Source organism: Mustela nivalis (genome assembly GCF_964662115.1).
Source record: "Mustela nivalis genome assembly, chromosome: 14".
NCBI lineage: Eukaryota > Metazoa > Chordata > Mammalia > Carnivora > Mustelidae > Mustela > Mustela nivalis.
The window spans coordinates 13,012,326-13,028,739 of NC_139033.1; the positions used below are offsets into that span (position 1 = coordinate 13,012,326).

The 16,414-nt window shown below is 54.5% G+C and overlaps 1 protein-coding gene across 2 annotated transcripts in view; it reads left to right on the forward strand.

Annotated features, from left to right (window-relative positions):
• BCL7A (BAF chromatin remodeling complex subunit BCL7A) overlaps positions 1-14,615 on the forward strand; it is a 28,516-nt gene extending 13,901 nt beyond the window's left edge. The window contains exons 4-6 of one of the 2 annotated variants that reach the window (XM_082698571.1): positions 1,248-1,415; positions 8,225-8,346; positions 11,569-14,615. In XM_082698571.1, the coding sequence (XP_082554697.1) occupies positions 1,248-1,415; positions 8,225-8,346; positions 11,569-11,640 (362 nt within the window). In that variant the 3' untranslated portion in view covers positions 11,641-14,615. Of the gene's footprint in view, positions 1-1,247; positions 1,416-8,224; positions 8,410-11,568 lie in introns of both variants that reach the window. The other variant, XM_082698570.1, reaches the window with a different exon arrangement.
• Positions 14,616-16,414: the final 1,799 nt, after the last annotated feature.

Sequence of the window (16,414 nt, forward strand, 5' to 3'; positions counted from 1 at the left end):
CCTTGGTCTCAGGTGTGCAGCGTGGCCCAGAGAAGCAGGGTGCTGATACTTCTGAAATCGCCACTTGGGTATCTGCAACCTCACATGATTCTCTGTGCCGAAGACAGGGTCCAGTGCTGGGCAGTATGTGCCCCCTGGACCCCCAGCCCTGCCACCAGCTCAACCACGAAGGCGTGGCTCCAGTTACTTCTCTTTTTTTCTCTGTATTGTGAAAAATCTCGTAATTGAGAGCAGTGGGAAGGCTAGTGGGATGAACTGCATACGCCCTGGGTTTTCACTCACACGCCATGTTTGCCTCATCTTTTTTTTTTAATGGGTTAAGTTTTTTAATTGAAATGCAGTTTATGTATAAAAACAGCTCTCGAGTGTTCAGTTCAGGGAATTCTGACAGTTGTAGGCAGTCTGGGCAGAACTGTTTTAAAGTAAGTTTCCCTGCATTGTGTTTTAAGTCCGCAGCTAAACCCTTCAGCACACGTCACTAATAAATGACATTTCTATACACCGCTGTGCTGTTTTCACTCCTAATAAAAGTAACTGTTATTCCCTTGTATCTTCTAAATCCCAGACTATATTCAGATTCCCTGGTTGTTCCAAAATGTCCCTTATAAGCTGACACATTCAAAATAGAACAGAAATAATTTTTTACATGTCCTTAATTTAGCTGTTAATTCTCTTAAATTTCTTCATAACAATATTCCCTGCTTCTCTCTCCCTTCTGCCTCCCCACCCCCCTCTCTCTTTTCTTTAATTGTTCTGACTTGAGGAGCCTGGGCCAACTGTCCTGTGAAATAGCATCCTACTTTCTGTTCACATGTTCTCTCCCTCTTTTATTTTGTATCAAGTGGAAGGTGGTCTAGACGCTCGATCAGAGCAGTGGGATGTTCTTGGCAATGCTGTCTCATGGACAGATCTGGCTGCTTCACCCAGAATGAGGCCTCAGATGTCCCCTGAAGACTTGAAATGTGGGAGGCCACTGTGTGTCGCTGCTGCCCCCCGACCCAGGGCTGAGCCAGCGGGGGGCATTCAGGCAGACTCCCAGAAGCTTTCTCTTTGCAGGACCTGTGGAATGGCCCCTGGTGGCTCATCTCCAAGGTCTGGAGGGCGGGGATGTGTCTCCTTCCCTGAGAGAGGGTCCCGTGGGCTGCTGGCAGAGAGGCTTGGGGAGGCTGGGCCCCCAACCCCCACTTCCTCAGTAGCTGTGGGATTTCAGCCTCTGGTTCTCTCCCCACCCCCATCCCCCCGTGCAGATGATAACAGCAACCAGAGCTCCATAGCAGACGCCTCCCCGATCAAACAGGAGAACAGCAGTAACTCAAGCCCTGCTCCAGAGCCCAACTCAGCCGTGCCCGGCGAAGGCACTGACGCCAAGGCAGACGAGGCCCAGGCCGACGGGAAGGAGCTTCCTGGGACCGAAGGTACGTGCCCGCAGGGGCATGGTCCTCCGTGCGGTTGGTTGACAGGTGTCTGGGAGGCCCTGCCACATGCTGAAGGTCACAGTAGAAGGTCACAGTAGAAGAAGGATAATGCCTAGACTAGCTCATCTTCTTATGGAACAATTTAAAAATCTGGCAGTCTAGTGTTGGGAAGATAAGCTCCCTGGTAAACTATTGTAAGAAAGAGGAATGGAGAGTCTTGGTGAATTATGGGGAGCGTTTCTTAAGATTTTATTTTTTTTATTTTTTTTATTTATTTATTTGACAGAGAGAGATTACAAGTAGGCAGAGAGGCAGGCAGAGAGAGAGAGGAGGAAGCAGGCTCCCTGCTGAGCAGAGAGCCCGATGCGGGACTCGATCCCAGGACCCTGAGATCATGACCTGAGCCGAAGGCAGCGGCTTAACCCACTGAGCCACCCAGGCACCCCATGGGGAGCGTTTCTATTTTAAATAGGGCGGCCAGGGAAGGCCTCACTGAGAAGGTGACATTAAAACAGATTAGGCTAAAATTAGGTAAGGGAGCAAACCCTATGGAAAAGGGGGAGAGAAGCACTGTTAGGGGAGGGAATGGGTAATGCAAAGGCCCTGAGGCAGGAGTGCTCTCAGTGGCTAGGGAAGGGCAGATGAGGGGTTCGCAAAGTGAGATGAGGTCAGAAGAGGCCAGACCTTGAGTGTAGGTGGCTCTTACGTCCCTAAACAGGCCCTTGCTTCTGTGTCAAGGGAGGCAGGAACCATTGGGATTGACTGCCATGGTCTGGAGGACTGCTTTGGATGCTGTGATTGAGAACACGTAGTCGGGCTAAGGCTGGTGTGTCCGGGGCGGGAGCAGACGAGGTGGTAAGAAGCAGTATGGTTGTGGAAGACGTATATGCACCAGATCTGTATTGTTTTGGTTTATTTTTGTCTATTTTGAGATCTCTGGATTCTTGAACAAGAAAATTTTGAAACGTACAGAAAAATGAACAGGGTGCTCTCCCTCGTGTGTCAGCTGAATTTGGCATTTATTTGTTTGTTTTGTTTTGTCTGTAAATATTTGGGGGGGGCATTTGAAGGTTACTATAGATCTTAAAACATTTTGTCCCTGAACACGTCAGTACACGTCTCTTAGAAATAAGAATGTGTTCTTACATCATCACAAGTACCGTCATTACACCTGAGAAGACGGGCCCCTAGTTCTTGCTGATATCGAGGTGGATTTTGAAGGTTCCGAGGCGGAGGATGTGTTGGCAGGCGGCACCTGGCCTGAGCGGGGGCTAGAGGGTGACCCCTAGCATCTGGGGGGATGGCCTTGCCAGCATCTGTGAAGGGAGGAGGAGGAAGAGGCCAGTGGTGTGGGGGATGCTGCACACAGCCACGCTGAGCATGAGGTCGGGCTGCTGGGCCGCTTACCCCGCGGGGACGATGGCTGGCCTGGAGTCCAGGCTTCCCTGTGCTTGGAGAGGGACTGGGACGGGTCTTCATGGGAGGAAGGCCTCTCTCTGCTGTGGCATCCGCTGGAACCCCAGAGGTCACAGACCAGATCCAGCGCAGGGCATGTGGCTGTGGCCACGGGCCTGGTGCAGTTTTTATTTTTAATTTGAATTGGATGTCAGAACTTTAAAATTAAACAGTTGCACTTAAAATAAGATTGATTTCCACCTTGTCTTGAGAAAATCAGAAGATCGGCGATACCGGCTCTGCGTTTCCAGGGAGCGGCAACCGGTCGAAGCAGAGATGTGGCTTCCGGGGAGGGTGAACAGCCGGACATCTGCCGACTGCCGCACTCCCTGCTGCTCCCTGTTGTCCTTCTGACACCGAGGCCCAAGAGTCCTGGCCCTGTGTCACTCCGCGATCACTGTTGCTTTCCTTATTACTCATTTATTTATTTTTTAAAAGATTTTATTTATTAGCGAGAGAAAGCACAAGCAGGGGAGTGGCAGGCTCTCCCCCGAGCAGGTTGGAGGTTGTCTAGGCTGTCTCGATCCCAGGACCCGAGCAGAAGGCAGTCTCTTAACCGACCAAGCCCCTCAGGCGCCCCCTTATTGCTCATATAAAGGAAAAATTGCTCTGTTTTTTAAACATGTTTCTCTATCAAAAATGGACAAGCAAAAGCCCGAGAGGTTGGGGGAATCCATATTTCTCTGAGGAACAGACTATTCCTTCAGGGCTTTTTTTTTTCCCCCTTACCTGGGTCTGAGGCTTGAGCAGCCCTGGTGACACCTTCATGGCACTGCCTGGCCCTAAAGGGGGCTTTTGTGTTTGTGGGCAGTGCCATGAGAGGCCGTAGGAGATGGGGGAGGTGCTGGCTGACTTGGGCTTCAAGGCTGAGCAGGGATAGGAGGGAACAAACAGTGCAGCCACAAGGGACCGGGGACAGTGCCTGGGGACGTGTGGGGAAAGGGGCGAGCCAGCCAGGCGGGAGGGTCTCAGGTGCTCAGTGCAGCACCCCCTTTGTGAGCCGGAAGCCGATGGCGGCTCATGTGCCAGGTAGGCCTGGGGGAGGGGCAGGCTAGGGCGCGGGCGACCCCACCCATGGGGAACAACCCAGGTGTTAGGACATAGACCCGACGGCCCCAAGCCAGAGCCTCGAGTGTCCCCCCTCCCCACTCCCAGAGAACCGCTGTCGAGTCTAGTGCGGCGGTCTTGAGGTAGTCTGCGCACCTAGAAGGATCTAGATGAGAGTATAACCTCCTTTTTTTAGACTACTTCCCTTAACAGTCACCATGGAGATTGCTTCGTGTTGGGACGTCAGGTTTGTCTCACTCTCTTTACCAGGTTCGTACTCTTCAGGGGCAGGAACGGGTCGTCATTTATTTAAACAGTCCCCACCCTGACGATCATTCCGGCTTTTTCCATCTTTTCTCCCCACACGTGACCCTGCAGGGAGTCTCGTCCACGCCTCCTTTGATCTGCGCTCAGGTGCGCTGGCGCTGCGGGCGGAGGGACTATGTGCTCAGTCAGAGGTGAGGCGGACCCCACTGTTCTCCTCCCAGGACGTGGCCCGCAGAGCTTCTCGGCCTCTGTGCGGCTGGCCCTCAGGCTCCGAGGGTCTCGCCTGTGGGGCCGGACTGTGTGTGGCCGGGCGTAGAGAGGCCTCCCTCGGTTCTCCCCGCCAGCTGCTGGGAGCGAGCCCCACCCCCGCCCCGGGTGTGACACAGAAATATTTTTGGAGGCTACCAAATGTCCCCCCGAGGGGCAGAATCGTTGTCCATGGGGAGCCGCTGTAGGAGAAGCTTGGACGAGGGCCTTCTGGGTGAGCGTCCTCTCCTGTCCCCACAGGGGCCCCCAGTGTCGTCCTGCTCTTGGGGCTCTGCGGGCAGTGGGTGGTGGAACCAGGGGGCTGGGACCAGGAACAGGACGAGCTGTCACATCTGGGCTGACACTTGCTGGCCGTGTGGCCTTGGGCTGGTGGCGTCACCTCCTGTGAGCTTTCCTGTTTCCTTATTTATGAAATGAGGCAAACGAAAGTTGCCTCCTGCATCAGTCCCGGAAGGGAGCGGGGCAGGAAGGAAGCAGAAGCGTTCGCCCAGGCCTGAGCCCCGCGTGAGCGAGGGGAGGTCACCACACCTGCCGGGCCAGGTGTGCACACATCCCGGCTCCTTCCCTGTCCTACGTGCCTTCTCCCTCATGGCTCCCTTGCCTCGGGGCTGCATCTCCTTCTCCCTAACAGCCAGTTAAAGCACAACTGCAGAAATTGCTTCTTGGGTCGCTGGTTCCAGAACCATTTTGGTAACTATAAGCCCCCTGCCCCCCTCCACCACCAAAAGCTTTACCGGTCCAGGCAGGAACCACACGAGGGTCCTCTTTTGGCGACCCCAGGTCACTGGGCCTGCACAGTTGTGCAGCATTGCTCGAGGGAGGGGGAGGCCCCACGGGAAAGGCGTGAAGGCCTCCCAGGTGGGGCCGTGCAGCCTGCGGGACAGGGTGGGTTAGTCACCAGCTGTTGACCTTGCTTTGAACTTGTTTACTGCTGAGTGAGTTCAGGGAATGACATAATGTCCTAACTCGCTGGACTAAATTTAGGCCCTAGGAAAATAATTTCCCCTGGGTGAGTTCCAGCACCAGCGCTAGGAGAATCAGGCCCTTGCACCGAGCCCTTGCGTGCTCCTTAAGGCCAGTTCCCGCTGAGCTCTCGGCCGGGCCGGGGGTCAGCATGACTCTCTGGATGGTTGGCCATGATTTCCGAGCCTCCGTGTCCAGCCTGCAGAGCTCACTGTAGGGCAGAGAAGGGAGGCCAAAAGAGGGCAAAAACAATTCAAAGTTGGCTAAAGCAGACATCCATTATGAGCTAGAACATAACATTAATGTGGATTTCTTCCTTTTTTAAAAAATTGAGATGAAATTCACCTCTCTCTGGCTCCAAACCATTTCCATCATGCCCAAAGGAAACTCTGTGCCCATAAACTGTCACTTCCCCCTTCCCCCTTCCCCAAACCCCGGCATCTGCCTGTCTGTTTTCTATCTGTGTGCCTTTGCCTGTTCTGGGTGTTTCGTAGAAGTGGGAGTATAGTATGTGGCCTTTTGTGTCTGGCTTCTTTCGCATGGGATCATGTTTTCGGGGTTCCTCCGCGTGATGGCAGGTGCTGCTCCCTCCTTCCTATCTGTGACTCTGTAATACTGCACTGTGTGGACTATGCCCCTACCACGTTCTGTCGTTTGACGTATTTGTTAATTTGCATTTGGGCTGTTTCCATCTTTTGGCTCTTTCATCCCCCTCTCTTGGGATGTGTGCACACTCTTAGTACTGCCGTGCACACTGGTGTACAAATACGAGTGTGAGAACGTATTTCCCGTTCTTTTGGGTCTCTCCCTGACGGTGGAGGAGCTGGGTTGTACAGGGATTCTGTGTTTAACTTAACCTAAGAGAGGCACCTGGTTGGACCAGTCAGTAGACTGTGTGACTCCGGATCTCGGGGTTGTGAGTTGGAACCCCACACACAGGGTGTAGAAATTCCTTAAGTAAATAAATTTTTAAAAAGGTAAAACAAAATATTAAAGAACTGCCGGGTTTATAGGGAGTGTGTCCTAGGTACAGTTAGTCCCCCCTGGGGTTATTTTGTTCCTTGAGTACTTCCCTGTCATTCCTTTTAAGTCCTCACCGTAACTCCACAGGGTGGCTGTTGTCAGCCGTGATGACCTGTAGGCCTCCCAGAGGAAACAAGCGGCAGAGGAATGACCGGAGGGGAACTCGGGTCTGTCTCTAAACCCTAGGTCCCCCAGGTCGCAGGTTGTAGGCAGAGCCCAGCCCGGGAGAGGGCGGACCCCTGAGCCTCCCTGGGGCAGCAGGAACACCCAGCTCAGGCCCTGGCGGGGTGGTGGGTTTCCGAGTGCTGCCCTCAGGATATCAGGGCTGCTGGGGTTTGGGGAGTCAGAGTATGTGTTAAGAGCAGCTCCCCGGGGATGGACATGCTGGGAGGTCAGCCTCCTTGAGAGAGGGAGCTCTTACACCTCCTTCCTGCCCTGCTCCCCAGCCCTCTGCTCCCTTTAAAAGTTAAGCCTGTAGGGGCGCCTGGGTGGCTCAGTGGTTGGGCCGCTGCCTTCGGCTCAGGTCATGATCTCAAGGTCCTGGAGTCGAGCCCCGGATCGGGCTCTCTGCTCAGCAGGGAGCCTGCTTCCTCCTCTCTCTCTGCCTGCCTCTCTGCCTGCTTGAGATCTCTCTCTCAAATAAATAAATAAAATCTTTTAAAAAAAAAAAGTTAAGCCTGTAGATAGATAGATAGATTGATTGATTTTTTTTTTTCTTTTCTGCCTCAGGAACTTTAGAAAGTGAGGCATTCCTGAGTCTTCTAGTGCCCTTTGAAAAAAATAAGGGTGACGGGTGTTGTTGGGGCCTCGAGTGCAAGCAGAGTGGGGCCCTGGGCAAGATGTCACTGCTCCCACCGTGAGCTCTGTGGCTTAGTGCCCAAAATAAGCGTCAGGTACAAACACGGCTGCCTCCTCGCCCACAGCCGCACGGCCTCATAAGGACAGCTGTGGCCCGCGGCCTCCTTCTGCTAGAGGACCGTGCTGGGGAGGGGAGCAGAGAGACCGATGCATAAGAAATGGCCCGACTGACTGGCAAAACAGGATTCATAAATAAGTGATTGCCTGTTGGAAGCCGTGCAGCCATCTTGTCCACTCTTGTGTTTAGAGAATTTTTAAAAGACGTGAGAATGTTTTCCAAAATTCTGTGTGATCTCTATTTGGGGAGAGCAGAGAATGATATGCACGTAGAGGGGGGGAACATCTGGAGAGATGAAAATAAATCCTCTGAGATGTTAGGAAATCAATCCTCCGAAATGTTAGTGGGATGTAGTTGTGGGTGGGGTGAGATAATCAGTGATTCTAACTTTATTTGTTCCTGTGTTTTCTGTTTCCGTGCAATCGTCAGTCATGGCTCTGATGATCAGGAAAATACCCACATTATTAAGAGAAATGTCTACAAAGGGGCAGTTTACCTCTCTGGGCTCCCCAGGTGGAGGACGCGGGCTCCGGGATGGAAAAGGGAGGAGTCAGCAGCCATGATGGTCGGGGTGCGTTGTGCCCACCAGAGGGCGCCAGCCGCACGCGGCACAAAGCGTGGAGCGGCCCCTAAACTGTCCTGCCTCTCAGGGCACACGGCTGGTGGTGGGTATGCAGGCAAGGGTTGGGGGCCCCAGGGCTGCTTAGGACAACGCCCCAAGAGAGGCTTCCCAAGCGCCCCGGCTCGCTGCAGGCCCGGCAGTCCGCCTGGCCACAAAACTCCCCAGTTCCAGGTATTTTTAGTAATGGGTCCATCTGGCTCCACATCTCACGTGTCTGAAAACAGCTTCTGTCATCCCGCTTCCCCTCAGATGCTTCTGACGAGCAGAATTCGCAGTCTTCAGTGGAAAACTCGGTGAACAGTTCAGAGAAAGTGGAGCGGCAGCCATCTGGAGACGCGGGTCTGGCTGCGGAGATGTCGGCAGCCTCTCAGGTACCTCGATCAAGGTCTCAGAGGGGCAGCCAGATCAGCCGGGAGCCCATTGGGGTGTCAGGGGTACGTTGAAAGGTATTTTGTTATTTTGTTCCGTTGTTTTCCGCTTGGAAGACTGGCGTTCGCCTGCATTCGATGAGCGGGAGCCGTGAGTGTCCCGGGCCCCAACCCTCAGGGAGCAGGGTGTAGGAAGAGGAGGCGGCCCTTATCCCAGCCTCAGCTTTGTCACTTTGTCACAAACGTCTTGCCTGCTCTCGGGCCCCAGAGTCAACTTCCTTCAGCGCAGGGACGATACGTCTTCAGAATCCTGAAGGCCAGATAACTCGTCCTTTGGAATTTTGCAACTGACTGCACCACCCCCTTGCTTGCACCTCATTCTGGGTCACCCCCTCTGTCAGCATCTGGTCTGTGCAGGAGCAGGTGGCCAGTAGCTAATAACAAACATCCGGAGTTCGAATCCCAGCTCCTTCACTTGGCATAACTGAGCGTCCCTGTCTGCAGCTGCCGACTGGGACCCCAGAACTGTCTTGGGGTCAGGGCACATGGGATGAGAGAATGTGGCGAACACACGGCGTGGGGCCGGACACGGATGCCTCAGGTGCCGTGTCTGTGGATTTTCACCGTCTACCTTCTGTGCTCACCTAAGATGAGTGGGGACTCCGAGGTGTTGAAACTTGAACTAATAAGAGTATAGTCTGGTCCCTCTGGAGAACGTGATGGGAAGTGGCCACGGAAAGACTGGAAGGGTCCAGGCTGCAGCAGGAGTTGGTCTGGGCTGTGCAGAGCCTTGACTCAGGCCTCCCGCAGGGGGCCGTGCCTCCGGGACTCTAAGGTCTAACTCCCCTTGGCTCTGCAGCCCCTCCTCCTGCAGAGCCCACCTCCAAAGGCCCAAAGACACGGAAGGAGCGTTGATGGAAGGTGTGTTTGCAGTGGTAGGAAGCAGGCCTCAACCTACGTCTGTTCAAAGGGGACTGCTTAAATTAACCGGGGGTCATGGATCAAACAGGTCAGTATGCAGCTGTTATAAAGCGCGTGGCTGACCCAGGTACAGACTGACCAGAAAGAAATAGCCTCCTGATGTGAAATGAGAAAAGCAAGATCTAGAACCTCAGGCACAGCTGGAGCCCATTAGATTAAAAATCAGAGCCTCCTGTGTAGTGTATAAAGACAGGACATCTGCTCGGGTCTCCTGGCCTCCTGAACTCGTTGGACGAAAGGTTAGCTTGAACCTTTGATCCGTGCCCTGGGGGCATCTAGTAGCCCCCGCCCGGCCCCAGATATCTGAAAGGTACAGGGATCTCCCATTCTCACAAGCGCCCCTCCTCCGCTCCCATTTCCGGGGGACCCAGACCTGGAACGGAGCCTCTTCCACACTTCTCAGAGCACACGGACACAGATACTCATCCACAGAGCTTAGGTTTGTGGGCAAGGTGGAGGATACCGTACAGCTGCGCAAGCAACTTGACACTGACAGTTGGCCATTTCTGTATTTAAAAAAAAAAAAAAAGCTACCCCAGCCTCCCGAGAGGAGCAGAACTCCGGCTCTTCTCCCCTGTTAGACTGTCCTGAGCTCGTACGCCCCTCTTGGTCCCCCTTCCCTTTCTCGTCCACTCCCACGCTCCCCCATCCAAGTGCTCTGCAGAACCAGAGAACCTTCTCGCCAACAGGACCCAGCGTCCTCTGAAGGCGCAGTACCTGCTTTCTCCCGTTGCATCTGTATCGGGCTTCTGTTGCTTTTGGAATGAGAACCAAGGAGAGCACAGAAGCAGTTCTTCGGGCCTCCTTGTGATGCCGGCTCTCGGGGTCTGTCACTAGAAACTCCCACACAGTCCCCATCAGGCCCCGAGGGCTCCCTTAAACATATGTTGCGCACCCACTTGGGGGGGGGGCGCTGTGTCAGAATCTAGGGACCCAGGGTGAGCCGGAGATGGGGTCCCTCCCCGCCGTCATGGGGCCCACCGTGGGGTGGGGGGCAGGAAGAGACACAGCCAGGTTTGGCAGCCATAGGCGGGTTACGAGGTTATAACGCGTGCTGTGGAAGAACCCACATGAGGCTGGAGGGGCTTGACGGTAGAGCATTCTTCGGGCTGGTGTAGGCACAGAGACAGGCTAGGAGTGGGAATTTGAAGGTGGAGAAAAAGAGGGCCATGAGGGCAGGCTTTCTGGGCCGGGCCTGGAGACAGGAGCAAGCCTGAGGAACAAAAGGGAGGCCAGGGTGGCTGGGGCCTAGCGGACGAGGAAGAGAACGGGCAGGCGAGGCACTGAGGACTGAGGTAGGCGCGGGCTGGGTGCTGGGCCTTCTCAACCTGGCGAGGAGTTGGGATTTTGCTCTGGAGGCAGTGGGAAAGGATCCTCGGGTTGTATGTTCTGTGTATGGTTGCTGTTTTGGGATTTCTCGAACCATGTGGAAGGCTGGGTCAGGAGACTGTGGAGCAGGGTGCGGCTTTGTCTGGGCAGGTGGCGTACAGGTGCAGACGGGGCGGGCACGGCTGCAGGCAGAGGGGAGGGGGGCGGGCCCAAGGGTATTTGGAGATGGAGTTGGTGGGACTCGCTGATAGGTGGGGTGTGGGAGCGGGCAGAGGAAACGGGGCCACTGGGGTGCTGTCAGCTTGATCCTGGGCGTGCGTGGGGTCAAGACAGACTTGGTTAGGGGCCGTCGGGGTGCGTAGCCATCAGCTGCTCTCGGGTGTTGGGTCAGGCGGAGATGCCTGTGTGGGAAAGTCGGGGTGCCGGAGTGATTTCCCTACCTTTCTGGGCCACGGGATGTCGGAATGTGGTCACAGCTAATGGGCTTTTCCTCAGAGTAACACGCGTGTGCGTTCACCAAACGCGGAGTATTGGGGGAGCCGCTGACCACAGGGCAAGGTCGGACTAGGCCTTCGAGCTTGGAGAGGTCCACTCGGAGCTCGTGCATAGATGACTACTCTGGCAATTCATGACAGACCAGAAGGCCGATAATGGGGAGACCTGCCTGGGGCTGGGGTGGGGAAGGGGCCGGGGGCGCTTAGAGGCACATGCTTGGAAGAGGGAAGCCACCGTGGTGGGGACAGGCAGGCCCAGGTGTCACAGGGCTTGGTGAACGGGAGACGCAGGGTCGGAACTGTGAGTTCGATCCACAGAGGCTGGTGCTCCGTTTCCTCCCCGGTCGGCCTGCAGCCTCACGGCCGGCCTCGCCTGCCTTCCTGGCGTGGTAACCCGCCTCCTATCTTCTTCTCCCCCAAGGATTTGGAAGGAGTGCCCCCCTCGAAGAAGATGAAACTGGAGACCTCGCAACAGAACTCTGAGGAGATGTAGACCCTGCGTTCGGTCCTGCTGTCCACGCCCACGGGGGAGACACCTGCAGGCTGAATCCCAGAACGGCTTCACCTGCGCGGATCCTCTGGGGCGCGGACAGAACTACAAACTTTCCAAGTTTACCAAGTGCAAATCCAAGAAAACCCAGAACAGCGTAACTTCTCAGACACTGAAGAACTTTTCTGCTGTGAAGCAAAACACTCGGGTGTTGGAGGGACTGTCCTTGGGAAGGCGGGGTCGACCGCTCAGGAGTGTCTGCACACTGTCTCTGAAGCCAAGATTACATTTGTGTTGCTGCTGTATTGTTTTGTGTCCCCCCCGCCCCAACCTCTCTATTTAACGATATAAGCTATTCGAGGGTCGTACCGATCAGGGAATCGGTTCTCGTCCGGGCTTTTCACTGTTCGCCCGATTCCTTCCGCTTTCTTTTTTTGTGCCTTGTGCCCTTGAGGTGACCTCTGGCATGTTTTCCTGGTTGTTTTGCATCTCCCTTTGCAAAGTGCCCTCGGTTTTGTCCGGGCAGCCGGTGCCACCGTCCTCACACCTCTCTCCTCCCTGACCCGGGACTTCAGCTGGAGCGGAGCAGGCAGGGAGGAGGGGGCTGGAGGCCTCGCACGAGCAGGACCTCCTTGGCCGCCCGGTTTGCCGGTGTGGGGGTGTCGGGCGTGCCCTGGGCCCTGGGTCCTGGGTCCAAGGTCCGAGGAGTCTCGGATGTCAGAGCGCTGTCCCCAAGGGCTGGCTTCGGGATGTTCTCTCTCACTTCCTCGGGGCATCTGAGGCCGGTGTTTCCAAGCCCACCGTGGCCCAGACGGACACACAGAACCCTTCGACCGCTCTGACACGCGCACCCTCTACCCCGACCACACCGCTTTCTCCCACATCTCCGAAGACGAAATGGCTTCTGTGGCTGATTGCAGGACTGTCTCCTTAGGACGCTAAAAGGGCCGAGGGGGCGGGGAGCCAACGGCAGGAAGAGCCGGTGCTGAACTTTCTCTCATAGGATGTTGCCTGGATTTCAAATCCGCAGGAACCTGCTACCCTCTGCCTCCCCAGCTTCACTTGGCAACGCTCCCCGCGCCCCAGGGAGGCAAAACTGCGAAGTGTTCTGACGCTCAGAGCCGGCAGTCAGATGGCCTCCTGCTCCTAGGATGCACGGATGGTCCCCACGGGGGAGCTGACCCTGACGATTGGGCCTCAAAGGCCAGAACAAGGCACCAGAGAGTGGAATTCTCTGCACGCCTCCCGAAGGGGGCGACCGAGGCCCCTCCTCGCCTCGGTCCTCTGCCTGTGCTGGGACACCTTCCTCTCACTAAAATGGAGATGCCCCCTTGGACAAACTGCCTGATTGTTTGGTTCTGAGGCCTGGTTTGCTCTTAATTCCTAGATGGACTCCTCGGACCTTAACCCTTTTCCTGAGCTTTCTTTACTGCACTGGAGTTCCAACTCCCTTTGAGTTGAGTGAGGGGGTGGGCGGGTCGGGGGGAGGGGGTTTGCTTTTGTTTTGTGGTTTTTTTTGTTGTTGTTGTTGTTTTGTTCTTTTTCGTTTTGCTGATTGGTGCATATCCAGGTACTACCTTCGAGACCTTTGACGTGGGGCTCTCTCTCCTGACCACCATGGAAAGTGTCTGCCAGTTCCTGAGGGTGGGCTCTCCCTTGTTTCTAGGGGAGCCAATCTGTTTCCTGCACTTCAAGAAGAATCAAAATGTTCCTGAATTTCAAATACCTCATGCAAAATGGTCTCCTGAAATAAGGGAAAAAAAAAAAAAACAACAAAAAACAAAACACAAACTTTGAAAATCTTAATGTTGAAGTTCGCAATGCCGAAAGGTTTCTGTCTTAAAAAAAAAAAAAAAGAAAAAAACCCTTATCAGTTTTGCCCCTCAGGCAGTCCGCTCCATGCAGAACCCCGTTCTGCGTTACCTCTCACATATCTCCAGGCGGCTTTACCTCCAGGGCCTCTAAAGCTAGAGTAACTTTTTTTTTTCTTTGCAGCGAAACTCCATTTTGACGAAAGATGAATTTGGATATTTATTTCCTTTCTTTTTGGGAAATGAGAGGTTAGAAGCAAAACAGCTGAAGGAGAATCACACGCATCCACAGACACCACACGGCGGCCAGGCCCCCCCCGCCTCACCCCTCCCCTGCATGGGGGTCCCCTTCCGGTTGTGGTGGCCTCTCTGGACAGGCAAGGGGAGTCAAGGCCGTTGATGAAGACGACATCCGCGACACCGAGGCTGTCATTTGTTTTTCTCTGAAGTGCCTGAAGGTAGGAAGAGGCCCGTGGCTGGGACCCACTGGGCCCCTGTGCCCCCCGCCGCGGCGGCCCTGCACTCATCACTGGCCGGGAAGGCCTTCCACGCGGGACGGTGAGACTGCAAAAATCCAGACGTGCTTCCTTCCCCAACGCAGTCCGCTCCCCGGAGCCACTGTCCCCGCCTGCCCTGCGCCCCTCGCCCCCTCCCACCACAGAATCTAAGACCTTTCAGCCGGCCGAGCCAGGGGCGGGGGTCCCCAGCAGATGCCTTCCGCGGCCACCAGGCCCCAATGGCCTAAAGGGCTCCCAGGGCAACCTTACTCCCCGCCACCCATGACGTCGAGGGAGCTACATTCCACAAAGTGCTGGCACTTACACCTGGAACCCGGAAGGCGGTGGACCCGTGTATAGGGTGGTGACCTCCCATTACGAGCGATGTCATGGTTTGGAATGTTCATTATCGCCAAGGACCCGGTTAGAGGTATAAAGACCTTTTTTCCACCGTTACCTAATTTTTTTTTTCCTATTATGTTTTGGGTTTTTTGTTTTGTTTTTTGTTGTTGGTTTTTTTTTTTTTTGTTTCTTTTTTTCTTTCTTTTTTTTTTTTTTTGGTGTGTTGTACAGCAGTATAATTTTTCACTTATTTATTCCATCAAGTAGATATGGTTTGTACAATGTACAATGGTTCCATTTCAGAAAATAAAAAAAATTCAAATCATGACCACCACGTGATTCTGTAGCATTATAATAGTAAATGTGATGGATGGTGAGAAGGTCCTGCACCAGTGCTGGCCTCCTGACCACCTGTGTGGCCCTGACCTTGTGCGGGACACTGAGCTCCTTGCAGGCAGGGACTGTCAACTCCCACTGTCCTGTTAGCTTCCACCACGAAGCATGGGCTGGGTACTCTGGGCGGGTGTTGGAGACCACCCTGTCAAGGTGAGAACACAGCCCGTCACATAGCCAGGCAGAGCCCTTCTGGAAAAGCCACACCTGCTCCCTGGTCAAGGGTACCAGCTTGCTATGTTCCTGACTTTGGGAGGTTGTGACGCAGGGGCTCTGAGGGGTCAGCTCAGGGGTGGATTGTAGCTTTTTCTCGACTTCTCTTAACTAAGTGACTTGTGGCCAGGCCAGAGCCAGAGCCTTCCCAAGGCCCATCCCTCTCCCAGCAGTGGGGGCACTTCTCTCCCTGAGCTCAGACTCCTTCCCCAGAGTTGACTATTTCTTTTTCTCTGGCCCGTCTCACTGCCTCATCTTACACCTGAAACCTGAACTTGACTGAGCCTCTTGCAAGGCGTATGTGTGTGTGTGGCGGGGGTAAGATTATGGTTTAAGCCAGGCCTGCCAAGACTCACCATGTTGACCCACCTGGAGGCAAATGTTCTCTCCTTTGTTTTGTCTGCCTCTCCTCTCCACCCCCTCCTCCTTTTTAACATGTTCTAGTGTTTTTCCCAGGAGTGATGACGCAGCAAAATAAACTCCTGAACTCTGATAGAGAAGGTTCAACTTGACAAAACAAAAATCACAGGAGCCTGTTTGCTCAAGCAAAAATTCAGCTCACGCCCTTTGGCTCCCTCCTTTGATGTCTTCCCTGTGTGTCTGCATCTCTGTCTTGGAAGAAGGTCCTTCCAGACTTGTCTCTCTGGCTCTACCACCCTTGTCTCCAACACCCCCCCCCCCCGCCACCATTATGTTTCTCAGTCATTCTCTTTCTGTCTTGGCTTCCCTATCGCTTTCGGCTTCCTGTCCGTGTGTGGAGCTCTCTGACTTGCCCTCATGTGCCGTTAATCTTGTGCACGAGCAGTCATGCCCAAGAGCTTGAAATGTAGGCTTTGCAGGTGTTCCTGTGAACATCCTGTGTGTGCTGGGCCCTGGGCAGCAGTGACTCAAGCTTGAGCCTTTCCTTCTAGGCAAAAAAAAGAGCTGGTGCCAGGATGGCCAGCACAGTTTGGAATTAGGGGATGTGCATTTCGATGAGGGGTCGGCATCAGGGAGGTTTCTGGGCAGAGGGAGTCCATGCATGGGGCTAAGAAGGTCGTTTTTCCTTAATGCTGTGGAGTAGGCTGGAGGCTTCTGCACCAGGGCCCTGCTGGAACAGGGATGGTATATCCAGGGAAGGGCATGGATTGGAAAAAGCCAGACTAGGTGAGGCAAAGCAAGCAGGGAACTGGGGCGATAGGCCATGCAGGAGGCCGGGAGTTGACAAAAGGCTGATATTCTCAGGCAATCAGCACTGCAGCCTGGTGGGGTGGAGTCAGGTGGGCTGGAAGGGGCAGGTAGGGAAACTCACGTCCAGGTCTTAGCCCAGACTAAGACAACACAACGGGGTCCTGGACGTCCACAGTCAAGACCAAGGAGGGATTGCAGACCTTCAAGGCCAAGTCTAACCATCCCCCTTCTCCGGGTGAGGAATGCTTTATTTCTCTCTAGAGGCTCATAGAAGACACCTTGCTCTTTGCTGGTTGCATTCTCCTCTTCTGCCAGTAGGGGTCACTCCTGCCCTCTCAGTCCCTGGGCCAG